The sequence below is a fragment of the Amblyomma mixtum genome, chromosome 4, assembly GCF_055824585.1.
Source record: "Amblyomma mixtum isolate Tamu chromosome 4, ASM5582458v1, whole genome shotgun sequence".
NCBI classification, from domain to species: domain Eukaryota; kingdom Metazoa; phylum Arthropoda; class Arachnida; order Ixodida; family Ixodidae; genus Amblyomma; species Amblyomma mixtum.
Window position 1 is genome coordinate 88,458,499 of NC_143015.1, and position 16,179 is coordinate 88,474,677.

Below are 16,179 nucleotides of genomic sequence, written 5' to 3' on the forward strand. Positions count from 1 at the left end.
TCTAAAAGCAAAGGTTCCTGCATGACGCACTTCAATCGTTGTCATCACTTTTCTCTCCTGTACCCAGAATGCTTGATGCCACAGGCTGTGCTCGGCGCGCAAGTAACGTTATACCACGTCATCGCTACCCCCCTCCCACCGATGAGACTGAGCCCCTCATAACGGAGTAGCTGCTGCTTAAGGACGGACCCCTCACAACGACTGGGCCTTAGTCGACCGCGGTAGCCGTCACAGTGCACTTTATTGGCCTACATGATCTACAAGTAACGTCGGCAGAAGGAAAATTCGCCGCGTCATGCATTTCACACCGACGACGAGCATCGCTCTCTTCTGTCTGACTGTGGGGGCACAAAGGGCACTCTCCGCCCCTTCAAAAAATGCAACGGCGGGAGCGATACACGAAGGTAATGCCCGTCCTCTACTATACCTAATAGCCTTTTGCTTGCACCGATGAGTTCTCGTTACATTTCTCGATAACATCCTACTTGCGACAGATGTTAAGCGTCAGATCGGTATCGTCTCCGTCTGAAGATATGGGAAGATACTCAAGTAACACTTGTTGCTGGGCTAGTTGGTGCATTATTCTTCGTACAAAAGCTAGCGCAAAACACGACACACACAAGAAAGGTAGACAGGACAACGCGTTGTCCTGTCTACCTTTCTTGTGTGTGTCGTGTTTTGCGCAAGCTTTTGTACGAAGATATGGGAACACACCAAGGCTCTGCATTGTTGTCGCTTATTAAATATTTGCCCAAAGCCGAAGTGTAACGTATCTCTTTTTCAGGCAAACAGGTCACCAGGCAATGTGACCACCTTGATATCTTACGAGTACTGTGATATTAGTACGTCAGTTCTGCGGTGGCCAGTTGGCGCCTTAAGAAAAATAAACTGTCGATACAATAGTCGTGTTTTTTGTTGTCGGTTCTGACTAAAGAATACCAGGACAGTAAAATAGCAGAGTGATTTTTTGTGTGTGACGGCGGGAGGGATGCGTAACCTGTATTCAGTTTCGTGAGGATCGCATTACTGTCACGGCATTAGGCAGACATTGCTCTGAAATCGCTACCACACGTCAGCTTCTAGGCTGACTTTTTTGTTCCCATAGCAAAGTGCATATTCGTTGCGAAGCAAACTTCTGAAACACAGTCTACAAAGTCTCAGTGGAACTATACACGACACCGCTACCATGCAAATGGACTCAACAGGTGAATATGATTGGAGCCCGCGGAAACAAAGTCATCATAGCAAGTGGGGTACACATCTGCTCCTCTTGTGTAGCTAGCCGGGCATTCTCAAGAGCTTGCACGATGTACCCGGCAGCGCGGGCTTCGGATGCACTCAGAAAAGTCCTCAGCACGCGGTGAATACGAGCTGTGCGCATTGCTGCGGCATTTTTAAACGATCAGTTGTTTCACTATCGCAAGTTTTCGCAAAAAAGTTCAAATTTTACCTTCACAAGTGTGGTCTAAATGTTTACGCAAGACAAGCATGTATCAGTTCCGATTGCGGCTATCATGTACTCGAGAATTTATTTCCTCGATGGTATTGGACATCCAGGATGAGCATTAGCCGCACTACAAGCCGTTTACGGATCGGAAGGTTTAACAGACAGATACGCGGAAAAAAATACATTGTTTTTCTCACAGGTGGGCATGTCTTGCAAGCACTGTCACAAATCGAAGTCGAATTTTATCTTAGGGAAACACTTTTTTATGCACATAGAGAACCGAAACGCGCATTAATTACTCTAGTATGTTTTTATGGTTTAACACACTCGTGAATACTACTATATATATATATATATATATATATATATATATATATACATATATATAGTAGTATTCACGAGTGTGTTAAACCATAAAAACATACTAGAGTAATTAATGCGCGTTTAGGTTCTCTATGTGCATAAAAAAGTGTTTCCCTAAGATAAAATTCGACTTCGTGGGCGCCTTAAGAAAAATAAACTGTCGATGCAATAGTCGTGTTTTTTGTTGTCGGTTCTGACTAAAGAATACCAGGACAGTAAAATAGAGTGATTTTTTGTGAGTGACGGCGGGAGGGATGCGTAACCTGTATTCAGTTTCGTGAGGATCGCATTACTGTCACGGCATTAGGCAGACATTGCTCTGAAATCGCTACCACACGTCAGCTTCTAGGCTGACTTTTTTGTTCCCATAGCAAAGTGCATATTCGTTGCGAAGCAAACTTCTGAAACACAGTCTACAAAGTATATATATATATATATATATATATATATATATATATATATATATATATATATATATATATATATATATATATATATATATATATATAAGACTGACGGAATCATGTGCCATGAAGCAATCTAGTGAACTATAAAATAGAATGTTTCTAATTGTCTCGATGAACGAAACTTGTGGTACCACTACGTGAAATAGGAATTCTTTAAAGAAATTTCAGCACTGGTCGGGTGGTGTTTGCTTGTTGTTCTACTGTGTAAATGCTTGTATATATTTTAAACGTTTCTATAAATACTTGTATAAAACCTGTAACCCTAACACGCAGCCGTACTTGCGATGAGGGCGGGTTACTTCGAAGGAGACATCGTCCTGCCGGAGACTGATGGCGTGAGTTGCGGTACTCTACCCTTTTCTTTGTGTATAAAAAAACCGTATTGTGAGCAATTTTTTGTAGAGCATTTTTGTGCGCTTACTGGCTTATGCCACTCGGGGTGTGTGGGCCGGGTAATATTTTTTAGCTATTCTCGCTCATTGCACTCCTTGTCTTATCCAACATCACAATAGAACCCCTCGCATGTACGGTAGTTACTGGCAGAATTTATTCTGAGACTTACGGAAGAGCACCTCTCCCGTTGCACTAGTGTCTCAGGGCCGAATGAAAGGTCCGATCATAAATTAAAAGGAACCGGTTTATTGCGAAAAAGTCATGTTTTTCTTAAAAACTTCATAGATTAAGTAATGTGTCGATTAAGTAATGAAGAAAAGGTGTGAAGGTAGACTCTGCATTACGGATGTTGCCTATACGTATATATGGAAGCCAGTTGTCAAGAGGCACCACACTAAGGAAAACCCGTAAGAAGAAGCAATAGCATTGCCAGGAAGCACACGTAGTTTCAAGGTGCATAAATGACTGCAAGAGTTTGAGCTATCACTTACCTGAACGAACAAAAACTCATCGATACCGATATCATCAACATCATCATCATCGTCAGCGTGACTACTCCTACTCAGGGCAAAGGGGTTTCCCATGTCTCTCCAACTGACGCTGTCCTTTGCCATTTTCGGCCACCGTATCCCCGCAAACTTCTTAATCACATCAGCCCACCTAACTTTCTGCCGTCCCATGCTACGTTTGCCTTCTCTTGGAATCCACTCCGTTACCCTTAAGGACCAGTGGTTATCTTGCCTTCGCATTACATGCCCTGCCTAGCACATTTCTTCCTCTTGCTTTTAACTAGGATGTCATTAAACTGCGTTTGTTTCCTCGCCCACTCCGCACGCTTGCGATCTCTTAACGTTACACCTATCATTTTTCATTCCATAGCTGGCTGCGCTGCCCTTAACTTAAGCTGAACCCTCTTTTTTAGCCTCCACGTTTCTGCCCCATAGGTGAGTACCAGTAGGAGACAGGTTTTGTATACTGATATCGATAGATTCACCTGTAAAAAGCAGAACAGCCAAATAAAAGATGGAAACATACCTTGTCGACATTCGCTGCTCAGTCTGCGAAAGCTCTTTCGAGGCTGCACTAAATACAGCCTATAGTTCGAACATCCTGCCACGCAGATGTGCCGGCGATTCCAGAGAAATTTCGCGCTTTCTGCTCTTAGGGCCGGAGTCATTAAAAAGGACGCACTCGCTCTGTACGTTTTGGTGAAGTGGAAAGTATAAAGATATAAAAATCACTCGAGGCGTCTGTAAGTAAAAAATATCCGAGCTGGACCGCATCGCAAGGAATGTTTTGGAAAATAGTCGCAATGCAAACAAACGCACTGTACCCTAACCCTTTATTCAGCGCTTTCGAATTCATGTAAGTTAACTGGACATTAAAGCTTGGCAATGTTTAATGGATATCCTGGTGGATGGATTCTCAAGTGTGTTTTTAGCGACTTTCATAGCTGCTCAGCTTACAGCCGTTTGTATTTCCCGCCTGAACCTTCGCCGTAAAGGCCGTACTTGTGATGGATTAAATGTGTTTATTTTAAAATTACCACTGCTGAATGCAAGTAAGATACACTCAGCTTCCAAAGATGTGCTGTTTGATTACTGGAGATATATTTCCATGTCAGCGGCGTAATGTATTTCTAGCATTAAAACGGCTAGTATTAGTCACCCGTCGCTATAATTATCAACCAGTTAGATCCCGCATGTCTGGTCATAGCCTGTTTTGTCTCCTACGCCCGGTCACTGAGGCCGAGGTCAAAGGATGCCGTCCCTCACGTGTAGTTATGGCGCTTGCATCTTGGACTACCTGATCCATGTGTTCTGCTTCGCTCTGCATGGAGATATAGCTTTGCTGGTGTTCGGGCGCTTTATTGAGGCTGTAATACTCTCTTAAAACGTCACCGTGTTGAAGTGCATAGAGACGACACAGTTGTATGCAAAGAAAAAAGTTCCAGAGTCCGGCAGGTAGCAAGGATTGTTGAAGCTCGCGAACGAGCACATACAAGAAACATATGCGAAGGGAAAACGAAAAAAAAGCACTTACCTAGAATTGAAACAAACTAGAGAGCGAGATAAAATTTATTAAAAAACATCTACCTGACTATGGTCTACAGGGTGTCGAAGGTGTAGTATGAGAAACTCCCAGGCGAGTGAGGATTTATTTCTTCGCTGGTTGTAGGGGGCGTGGTCCAGCCAGTTGTTTCAGAGGATCGGCTTCAACGCGAGCTCAACTTGCCATACCCAGTTAAGATTATAGGCCACGCGTATGCATTATTGGGTGATATAAAGCAACCACTTCAGATAAGAGCGCTCTTTTGAATCGGGTCGGTGGCAGTTGCCACCATGCTCACTGTTTTTTTCTTTATCTTTATTTAACTGCGTTATCGGTGCTGTAATTCCTTCTATAAATGGGCCATTTTGTTTAAATACATTTTTTTATTCTCTACTGGTAACCATACGTCCTCTACCCTACTTTTGAGCGGACAATCTTCCGTTCTCTTTTTGCTAACCTCCACCGCATATTCATGTGAATGAATATTCACATGACCATTGTTATCTCTAAATCCTGTGGGCTCAGGGAGAGCGACTCTTCCTGCACCGACATCCGCATGGATACTGCCACATTCCAGTATAAGATGTGCAATTGTTTCTACAAATTTCCGCGCACTGTACAACCGTCATTATCTGGCTAAATTGTTTTGTATATTCGCGTTCTAACACAGCCTGATCTAGATCCAAAAAGTAGGGCAGTGTCTGTCATCAGAAAACGATTGTTTCTTCATCTGCCTTTTCTAATTTCTGCGGAGTTCTATAACCTGCTTCTTTTCCACTGAATTATTCTAGTTTTTACATTCTGAAATTTTTTTTATCTCTCGATTGAAGCTCCCTATTTTTCTGTCCTTGTTTCCTGAAAACTTACTGGTTAGTTTCTTAGTCCTCTTCCGCCATCTGCAGTGAATGCTATTTATTTAAAAGTATTTAAACACCATGAATGCAAATCTGTCATCGTCCAGTTTCTTCAGGCTTTCTACACATATTTTACCCTGGGCTTCCCATGTTCCGAATGATGCCCAGCCAACGTTTCCCTGTACTGCCTTGTTTGTGGCTTTGCCGCTCACCCCTAGTGCTAATCTTCCAACAGTTCTGTGATTTATTTCTAGTCCTGATTAAACTTCTGTCCTCAGGCTCAAAACCACATCACAAAGACTAAGCCGTGGCACCAGTATTCCATTCCAAATACATCTGAGCACTTCATACTTGTTGTATCCCTCTAATACTCTACGCTTCATTATCGCGGCGTCTCTTTGCCCTTCCGACCTAACACTCTGTTTGCGCTTTTCCATGTTTATCTTTCATTTCGTTTACCCATGCTCGGATATACTTCTCTTCAGGCAGTCTGGGAATTTAATGACCTTGTGTTATAAGGACCTGATAAGTTGAATTGTTGAAATTTATCGGATCTTTCCTAACTTTGCTAGAATTGAAGCCTAAATAATTTCTTTGGTCTCGCCAAGAATTAACCACAGTTTGGAAGTTTTCCTGACAATCAGATAACAGTAGAATACCGTCCGCATACATTACACCGGGGAGCATTTGCTCAACAACGTTTCCGCCTAATCTGTAAGACAGATTATGACCTAGGAGAGTTTCTTGTAGATTTCTTTCCATATTTCTCAAGCAAAGCATCAACAGCAGCGGTGATAGACGATAAACTTGCCTTATCTCTTTCCATACCTCGGCAGTTGCACTTGTTATCCACACACATGTAATTCCGAATTTATTAAGATAGTATATTTTCTTGAGGAAATCAATTATCTCATGACCGATACCATGAGTTTTAAGAATGTGCCACGCAGTACTCTATTCATGTTCTCGTACGAAACGCTTAAGTCCAGGAAGGCTAAATACATAAGTCAGTTTTCGCCCTAGCCGTCTGTGTGCATTGCGTAAGCACAAACATGCGCTCAATTAAGCGCCTACCGCTTCTGATCCCTTTCTGTAGTTCTTCGAGTATCTTATTAGTTTCTATCCATGTCTGCACTAATTAATTTCATCGCCTTTTCGTGACCAGTTTAAGCAGCGACTTGCGCATGTATTCTGGTCGTAGTGGAAGGCTCAGAAGAATTTTATGCCCGCCCCTCTGGGAAAATCACTGCATATCTTCTTGAGCACTATAATAAGACAATTGGGCCCCGGTACCGATGATTCCTTCAAGTCTGAGGGCACGTAGACAAAAGACTTAGTATTCTGAAAAGCGATCTAGTGACTATTTTTACAAAAGCATTTGTTGGGCGAGTTGGTGTTTTTGATGATCCATAACTACAGCGCAAACGACAGGACAGAGATGAAGAAGGGACACCACACAGCGCTGACTCACAACTAAAGTTTATTGGATGCCAGAAGGTATAAATACCTCCCTGGCGGCCAGAAAGAATGCAGTCGACACTTACATGCGTGACTGGCATAATAGTGTACCAGTCATATGCCGCCAAGCAAATCACATGCGCGAGAATACAATATAATCAGTGACAGAATACAATATAATCAGTGAGTAAGCACTTGTCAATATTCGCAATCAAGGTATCTTCTTTCTTTTTCTGACAACGCTGCTTCATCTGTCGCGTTGTCAGAAAAAGAAAGAAGATACCTTGATTGCGAATATTGACAAGTGCTTGCTCACTGATTATATTGTATTCTGTCACTGCTTATATTGTATTCTCGCGCATGTGATTTGCTTGGCGGCATATGACTGGTACACTATTATGCCAGTCACGCATGTAAGTGTCGACTGCATTCTTTCTGGCCGCCAGGGAGGTATTTATACCTTCTGGCATCCAATAAACTTTAGTTGTGAGTCAGCGCTGTGTGGTGTCCCTTCTTCATCTCTGTCCTGTCGTTTGCGCTGTAGTTATGGACTATTTTTAATTTAGCAGTGTGATTTTATCTACCTATGTCTGCACCTGCTCTTATATTATGTTGTGGTACCTAAAAAATTAAACTGAAAGTGCCCAGCCCGCTCCGCTGTAGAGTTCATCTAAAGTTATTAAAGTTGCCGATAAAAGTAAATAAGAAAAGTAATGACCCCCCGTGCGAGGTTATTAACAAGAGGTGTCCAGCGCGAGCACACTGCCGTCCTCTTGGTCCGCGCCTTCAGCCGCGAGAACATTAACGACCTATAAGGATATGCGTTTTGTCAAAGCGGAGTTTTCGGAGACAAAAGGCCATTGAACACGCCATTCCTTTCTGCCTCGGCATGCTCTAATTATCATGGGTTTCCTTATCTTTCTCTGCAGAGGAGCGGTATGAATAACGGTCCCATACCGTGGCCAGGTGCAGTTATACCCTACGTAGTGGCCGAAGAGCTCGGTAAGAGAGCATTACACCCTTGTACGCCAACTGCCTATTCACTGCTGAGTAAGAGATTCAGCTCGTGTTTCCATGTGCAAAAAAATACGGTAAAGGAAGGCATTCAGACGCCTGCAATAAGTAGAGTGCATAACATGGGACACTGCTCTAGTAACGAAAGAGGAAAAAAGAAAGCCTTACGGGCAATGAAATCGGAAGCAGCTGGTGACGAACAGGGAACAGGAGAGCTCTTGCAGGACGGAGGGTGATTGTGCTAGAAAAACTAGCTACTCTGTATACGCTATGCCTTATAACCTCGAGTGTACCAGAAGCTTGCAAAAACGCTAACATTATCTTAATTGATAAGAAAGAGGACGTCAAGGCATTGAAAAATTACAAACCGATCTGCTTACTGTCCGTTTTCTGTAAGATATTCTCTAAGGTAATCGCTAAGAGAGTCAGGACAACTTGAGGCTTCAATCAGCCAGATGACCTGGCACGCTTTCGTAAAGGCAATTCAATAATAGACTATGTTCCCACTGTCAACCAGGTGATCGAGAAAATTTGCAGATCATATAACCAACGTCTATTATTGCCTCAAAAGATTACGAGAAAGCATTTTACTCAGTTGAAAGCTAAGCACTCATGAAGGCATTAAAGAATCAGGGTGTAGATTTGACATGTAAAAATGCTTGAAGATGCTCTGTAGCAGTGCTTCACCGACGAGGTTTACTCCAGTCCATGGTCAGAGACGCCCCCCGAGTGAAGAGTAAAAGCGATAACGATGAATACACGTAGGCAGGTGAAAAGGACAAAGCCACATACAGTGCTCATTATATTTATAACGGCGGCACAGTCTACATACTCCTCCATGAAGTCAGCTATAAAATTCTACTAAGCAAGAGTGTCAGGCAGGGAGACACGGTCTCGCCAATGCTATGCACCGCCTGTTAACAGGGCAAGTTCAGCGGCATGAATTGAAAACAGTTGGGGTTAGGAGTCAATGGATGATACCTAATTAACCTGCGATTTGTCGAAGAGATTGCCAGGATAAGTTACTCAGTGTATCAACTGCAAAGCATTGTCATTGACTTAGGCAGGCAGTGCAAAATGGCGGGCATAAAAATTAACATGCAGAAGACCACAGTCATGTTCAACAGCCTCGCAAAGGAAGAGCATTTTGCAATTTGTAACGAAGTTCTGGAAGCGGCAAGGGTATATTCCTATTTGGGGCAGGCAGTGACCGGATATCTATAATAAAGGAAAAAATTCTAATGGAGTGGAGAGCATTTGGCAGGTTCACTCATAAAATGAATGGGAGTTTGCCAATATCCCTCAAGAGAAAAGTATATAACGTCTTCAGTTTACCGCTACTAATTTGTTGCGCAGACACATGGAGGATAACGAAAAGGGTTGAGCTCTAACTGACCACAACGCAGCAAGCTATGGAATTAAAAATAATAGATTTAACTTTAACAGACAGGAAGATGAGAGGTCTGGTTCAGGGAACAAAGGCTGGTAAACAACATCCTAGTAAAAATCCAGAAGAAGAAATAGGCTTGGGTAGTGCATGTAATGCATAGGCAAGATAATCGATCGTCGTTAAGGGTAACGGGTTGAATTGCAGAGAAGAGAAGTAGCAGGAGGAAGTAGAAAGTCAAGTGTGCTGATAAGATTAGAATGGTTGCTTACATAAAGTGGCCGAGCTGGCCGAAGACAGGGTTATTTGCTGAAGTATGGGAGTGGTCTCTGTACTGCAGTGGGAGTAGTCAGGATGATGATGATGATAACAACATTATTAAGCGCAGCAACGCATGTTCTGTATTGGTGCTGAATTTGCAATCCTGAGAGAGAACATTTGCATGAGCTATGAGGCTTGAATTTGATGTCCATACCTTTGTTGTTATGTAATATCAAACAAGGCGCAGAAAATGGGCATGGAAAAAACAGGTTGATGATTGCGAGGAGATAAGGCCCAAGACCGTCCGACTGCTGAAAAGTGATTAAAAAATGATTAAAAAATGGGCTGATCTGAGAAAATAAAAAGAGGGGAGGTGCTACGTCACGCAGATCACAACATATATAGTCAAGATTGTGCACCTAAGAAAGTAAAAGGGGCTAAACGTAAGGGATGGCATTCACTGCAAACGAGCCACAGCGAGTTAATACGGCTGTCGCATTGGCGCAAGCGTATGTGCGTGTCATGCATATGTGTATTGGCATGCATAGGCATAGGTGTATTGTTGTGGTGAAGAGGCGCGAATATTTATCACTCGCTGTGGTCACCCGCACTGCGCCCAGAAGCAAGTTGTGCTGTGCTAGGGAGCAAAAACTTGGAGGAGTGATTATCAATTTGATAATTGTCTAAAGTAGCATTATCCTTACACCGAGGTGAAAACGACGTCAAAACTTCGGCTCAGTAAACGAATTTCGGCCTTAACTGCTTCTATGTACTAACAAATTACGACAAGCGAGGGAGCAAAAACTTGGAGGAGTGATTATCAATTTGATAATCGTCTAAAGTAGCATTATCCTGACACCGCGGTGAAAACGACGCCAAAACTTCGGCTCAGTAAACGAATTTCGGCCTGAACTGCTTCTATGTACTAACAAATTACGACAATCAGAGAGTCACGGTAACCCTGAAAGTCAGGCCCAGGTGACATGCTATATTCAATGTGTACTGAAAGGCGTTGGTGCATAGAAATGAGACTCGTTTGAAATATCTCGATTCTTCTTACATGCGAATGCGAATTGCGATCATGCGTATATGCATGCAGCGTATAGCTAAGTCATTTTATTTTACGGTAATGGCAATGTTGTTCGCGATGAAGATTGATTCGTATTCGTAAATGCAATTCGTTCTTTCCGGTAGGAATCACTACGAATGTATACAGCAAGAATGTTTTTTGTTATATTAATAGGTAGAGAAGCTTAACGCGTGGCTCAAGAGAAGGACTACACGTTCCGCCTGGTCAGATGATGCTCCCTTGGGGGAACCCAGTCCAGGGCGCCTGTAGACTCACTGGAAATGCGACTACCCTTATAAATACTGTCTATAGACAGTCTGTAGACTTTTTACAGACTCAATTTCCTTCCTATGTATATTTATTTTCGTTTATTTATATTCTATAGGCTTTCTATAGACAAAAGTCTACTAAATGTGTACGGCCATAAATCGCTAGAATGGTAGACTGTCTACAATATTTGCACTACCTATAGAGCGTTCTCTGGGATTTGTGTACAGAGTCCGTAGTCTTCATAGACAGAAGTCTTTGGACTGTCTATAGACTGTCTAGAAAAGTTTTTGAAACTGTATGGGCACTTTATACTCCAAGCCTGCTCATTGCCAGCATTAACACCTTTAACCCTCCTCCCCTTGAGGCTTTGCTGCAAGGACACTTTTCTGAGACGACGATGACGACTGACATGGATGACGACCAACAGCCCATGACGGCGGGAGGTGGTAACGATGCTGACTGTGCAGTTCAGCGTCAGGGGTGTTTTTTTACCAGCATGTTTAGCTCAGTAAAAATTTGTGCGTACAAGAATTGTTTACATGAGGCGCTTGAAGGGATTGCTAAAAATATTACTCGGGTGTAATTTTTTTGAGGTAAGGAAACGGAGCAGGGACTATCTCACATCCGGAAGGACACCTAAAGTGCGCTGTCATGGAAGGGGAAGGAGGGTGTAAAAAGAGAAACAAAATGAAGTGGAGAAAGGGCTCGGAGATAATTCAACCAACTGACAATCGTTAAGGTGCATTGACATTGTAGAACAGGCGGACGACTTTTAGGTTTCGCCATCATTGATAGCGCGGCCGCAGAGGCCGGGTTCGAACCCGGGTGCCCCAGTCCAACACAAACGTGATCTAGGCACTTAGCTACCGCGGCGAGTGGTAATGCTGATAACACAAATGCTTATTGAGTCGAAGCACATTGTGTATTAGAAGATATATGTACCTGCGAGGTAAAATTTAGAGCGCAGCTCTTTGGCGCCCGTTTCTTCGTTTCGTGGTGTTGCCGTCGCCGTCGCTCTTACCGTTTCCCGTTCTAACCAGCAGTCGACACCTCAGTCGCGCTTTAAGCTGCGAAACCAATGGAGCGAGAGCTTGGAAACCTGAGGGAAGGCGCATAACTGCCCTATAGGAACAGTGAACACCTCAATCGCGCTTTAAGCTACATGGCAGTAAAATTGGTAAATTGGTTTTTGAGGAAAGTAAATTTTGCATTATCTGTCTCACATATCTCCATGGACACCTTAACACCCTACCTGAACTAGGGTGTCTAGACACCCTACCTGAACTGTGTCGTAGGGAAGAGAGGAAGGTGAACGTGAAAGAAAAAAAGAAAAAGAGGTGCCGTAGTCGAGGTCTTGATTTCGACCACCGGGGATCTTTAATGTGCGGTGACATCGCACAGCACACGGGCGCCCTTGGCGTGGAGATTTTATTAAATGCTTGGGTAGCTGCAGCCTTGTCGGTCGTTGGCATGGTTGGCATGATGGTCAAAACAGTGGCATGGCCACTATCTTGATATCTCGTCTGGAGCGGCTTTCAAGCAGACGGAGAAGATTCTCATGCGGATCAGGTCCGCGGGTACCGATTTCGGTTCCACAATGACGGAAACGGTATGTCGGAGAGATGGCGACCGGGTCATAGCCGCGTTGAAGAGGCGTTTCCGCCATCTTGACGAGAGGCGGCTCCCTTGCAGCCGAACGCCGGCGCAGCCGTGATGCTTAAGGTACGAACACACTAGCGGCAAAGCGCGCGGCATGCCGCTGGCGGCGCCACCCCCGCCGCGAAAGGGACGGCCACACTCGGCGGCAGAGTCGCCGCCGCGCAAAGCTCCCTTCGTGAGCCAAACCGGTCGAGGTCCGCGATTCTGCAGGAGCGCGCGCGGCACCGCCGCCGCCGCTGGCATGTAACTTTAGTAGGAGCCAAGAGGTGGCGACACTGACGCTCCCTACGTCACAAAGCCGGGCGCCCCTCATTGGTCTCCCCGCTCCGCGGCACGCGGCAAGCCGCCGAAAATGGCCCCTCGACCCATTCGCTGCGCGGCAGATCAACCCGCCGCCGCGGCAGGTTTCGCGGCAAGCGGCTTGCCGCCGGCGGCATGCCGCGCGCGTCTTGCCGCCAGTGTGTCCGTACCTTTAGCGTCGTGCCGGAGGCGGGATGGAAACCCGTTTTACAATTTCGAAAAGTGGTCCCAGCTATATGAAAATGGTATCCAAGGATGCTGATGACCTTGCCGAATCCAAAGTGGGCAAAACTGATGGGGTGAGATGATTTGATTCGTGACTCCTTCAAAAAAATGCCGGAGCCGAAGCGCCACACATCTCACAGACGCGAGACGCTGCCGCGTCATCGGTCGTCAAGCCCCGGAAGTCATTGGCCATCCGGGACGTCTTTCAATACGGCGAGCTCGGTGCCGCGTTCGGCGCTTTCCTCGGGGCGCCTAAGGCGGCCGAGTTGAGCCTGCTTTTATGCTAGGAGGACAATTTGATCCTCGCTAGCACCCGGAGCGCCCAAGTCGCGCACCGACTGCTAGGCGACTTTTCTATCAAATCGGACACATGCAAAACCACACAAGCCGATCAAACATAAGATCATCTGGGTACCGGGGCACACGGGGGTGGCAGAAAACCAAGAGGCGGATAGGACAGCTCGAGGATATACTAACAACCGATCATCCAACGTCAACGACCTTGAGGAATCCCTGCCAGTACCTCAGGAATACTCGGCCATACTCAACAACTACAAAGGCAGCAGGATGCGGTACCCACCACCGCACAAATCTTAAAACAAAGAAGAGGCTGTCACATGGAGCCAACATATGACATGGAGGTCATATCCAAATCTAAACACACTAAGTAAAATTCACCCCACACTTTACGCACACAACTGTCCGTGGTGCCATAAAAAAACCCACACTGTATCACATCACATGGGCATGCCAAAAAGTCGACATCGTCCCAGTTATACAAAACCCAAGTGTGGAACAATGGGAGGGTCTGCTTTCCAGCGACTGCCGCGATGAGGAAGACCGGTTTGATACGGTGAGCTCAGCTGGCGGCAGCATCCAGCGGAGCCCTGGAATAGGGGCAACCTACCGTTGCGGATGGACTCATCTGACCACATAAAAAACACTTGTTCTAGAGCCAAATAAAGTTATCCTATCCTATCCTATCCTATCCTATCCTATCCTATCCTATCCTATCCTATCCTATCCTATCCTATCAAATCGGCCAAAGGTGTGCCTCTCGCCGGCGATCTCGAACAACAAGGGGAGGCCTGCTATCGGGTCATTACGGTGGCCAACGAAGAGACGCCACGAACACTTCAACCTCGCGTGCCGTGAGGAACGGCACTCTACTTGAAATCTGTAAGCTCGGCAATTCAAAAGTAAGACCGGCTCTCCTTTGCTGGCACGGTGAAGGCTAGGTTCGTTCATATTAACTACGAGATCGTGTCAGTGCGGCATTATTTTCGCACTATTGTGGAGGTGTCGGCCACCGGGCGCACTCTTGCCCCAAACCAACCCAAGGTAAGTGTGGCCTGTGTAGGCAGCAGGCACCCTTACAAGAGGGGGCGCGGGCCGCTCACGAGTGTATGCCAAAGTGTGTGGTTTTTGGTGGTGGCTCTTATGGAGGCTTTAATGGCGGCTCTGTGAACGTTGAGCTGGATCAGCCGTTTAAGCTTCATGATCTGAGGGCGGCCCTGGCAAAAATAAAATGTTTGACCGCTCCGGATCTGAACAAAATTACAGCCAAATTGTTAGGCAACCTTCCCAAGCCGGCATACCTGTCTTTATTAGATTAAATTAACTCAATCTGTCTTGGGAAGTGCCACTCCCCATTGACATTCATTCCTAAAGCTGGCAAGGCCACCAACACGGATAACCTCCACACCATCTCTCTGACTTCTTGTGTGGCAGACTCATGGTGGCAATGATACATGACAGGTTGTCCGAGTTCATGGAATCCAAACAAGGTTTTGCAGACACTATGTTCCGGTTTCGCCCACACAGGTCTGCACAGGATGTCCTGCTACAACTCAATGGGGCTGTCCTCGACCCCGTCGATTGCCCACACAATGACAAGGTCGTGCTCGCCTTGGATTTGAAGGGTGCATTCGACAACGTTACCAACGAGATCATTCTCGCCTGCCTCTGAAACTTACTGTGGCAGAACCACCTTTCAATACATTCGGCAGTTTTTGAGCCAAAGACAATCTTGAATTCAAATCCAGGACAAGAAACATGGCCCTTTTCATTTAGGAACCAGGGGTACACCACAGGTTGCGGTACTCTCTCCCCTGTTATTAAATCTCGCTATGATGCAGCTACCGGCCCAGCCGGGCGCTGTTGCTGGTGTGCAGCATGCGCTGTACGCCGATGACAACACCCTGTGGGCCACACACGGTTCCGTCGGAGGCACTGAGGCCAAGCTGCAGGAGGCGGCGACCGTAGTGCACCGTTATGGTCGCTGCTGCGGCCTCGAATGCTCTACCCAAAAATCTGAGTTTGTGCACATACGCCCCCCACCAAAGTGCTCAGCGAAAATTTCATTGTCTCTTGAGAAAGTTACAATTCCCTGAAAATATCCAAGTCCGGGTATTGGGGCTCTTTATACATCAAGACAGACGGTCAGAAAAAAACATTGACAAACTCCGTTAGGTGGGGGACGAGGTGGGCCGCCTGGACCGCCGGGTTAATAGGGTTAATAACAAGCGCGGGTGGTGACGGTGTAAGGACGCCTTGCGGCTGGCGTACGCACTTGTAACCAGTCGAATTCTATATTCGACTCCGTACCTCCACTGCAGAAATAAGACGAGGATGCGCTGGAAGTCATCCACCGCAAAATTATTAAGCGGGCTCTGGCCATCCTTTTGAATAAGCGCCTCCTGGGGCTGGGCATGGTGAATACATTTCGGGAGCCCTGAGAAGCCCACTTGACCGACCAATACGCACGTTTCTCGAAGACTTTGTCGAGTCGCCGCCTCCTTACCGACTACACATTCAACACAACTCCCATGGAAGAGCACGTACGTATTCCGTCCCAGGGGAGATGCGCCCTCCACGTGCGCCCTCTTCCCGCGAACATGAATCGGCTGACCATAATGACTGGTGCCTGGCGCAAGTGGAAGCCCTGGCCCGGCAGTATG

General features: G+C 45.8%; 1 protein-coding gene across 1 annotated transcript in view; it reads left to right on the plus strand.

Annotated features, from left to right (window-relative positions):
• Nucleotides 1-1,186: 1,186 nt before the first annotated feature.
• The window catches only part of LOC149347337 (high choriolytic enzyme 1-like), a 28,889-nt gene continuing 13,896 nt past the window's right edge, over nucleotides 1,187-16,179 (plus strand). Inside the window, exons 1-3 of the mRNA XM_089541559.1 lie at nucleotides 1,187-1,205; nucleotides 2,551-2,612; nucleotides 7,964-8,036. Of these exons, the coding sequence (XP_089397685.1) occupies nucleotides 1,187-1,205; nucleotides 2,551-2,612; nucleotides 7,964-8,036 (154 nt within the window). The remainder of the gene's footprint in view (nucleotides 1,206-2,550; nucleotides 2,613-7,963; nucleotides 8,037-16,179) is intronic.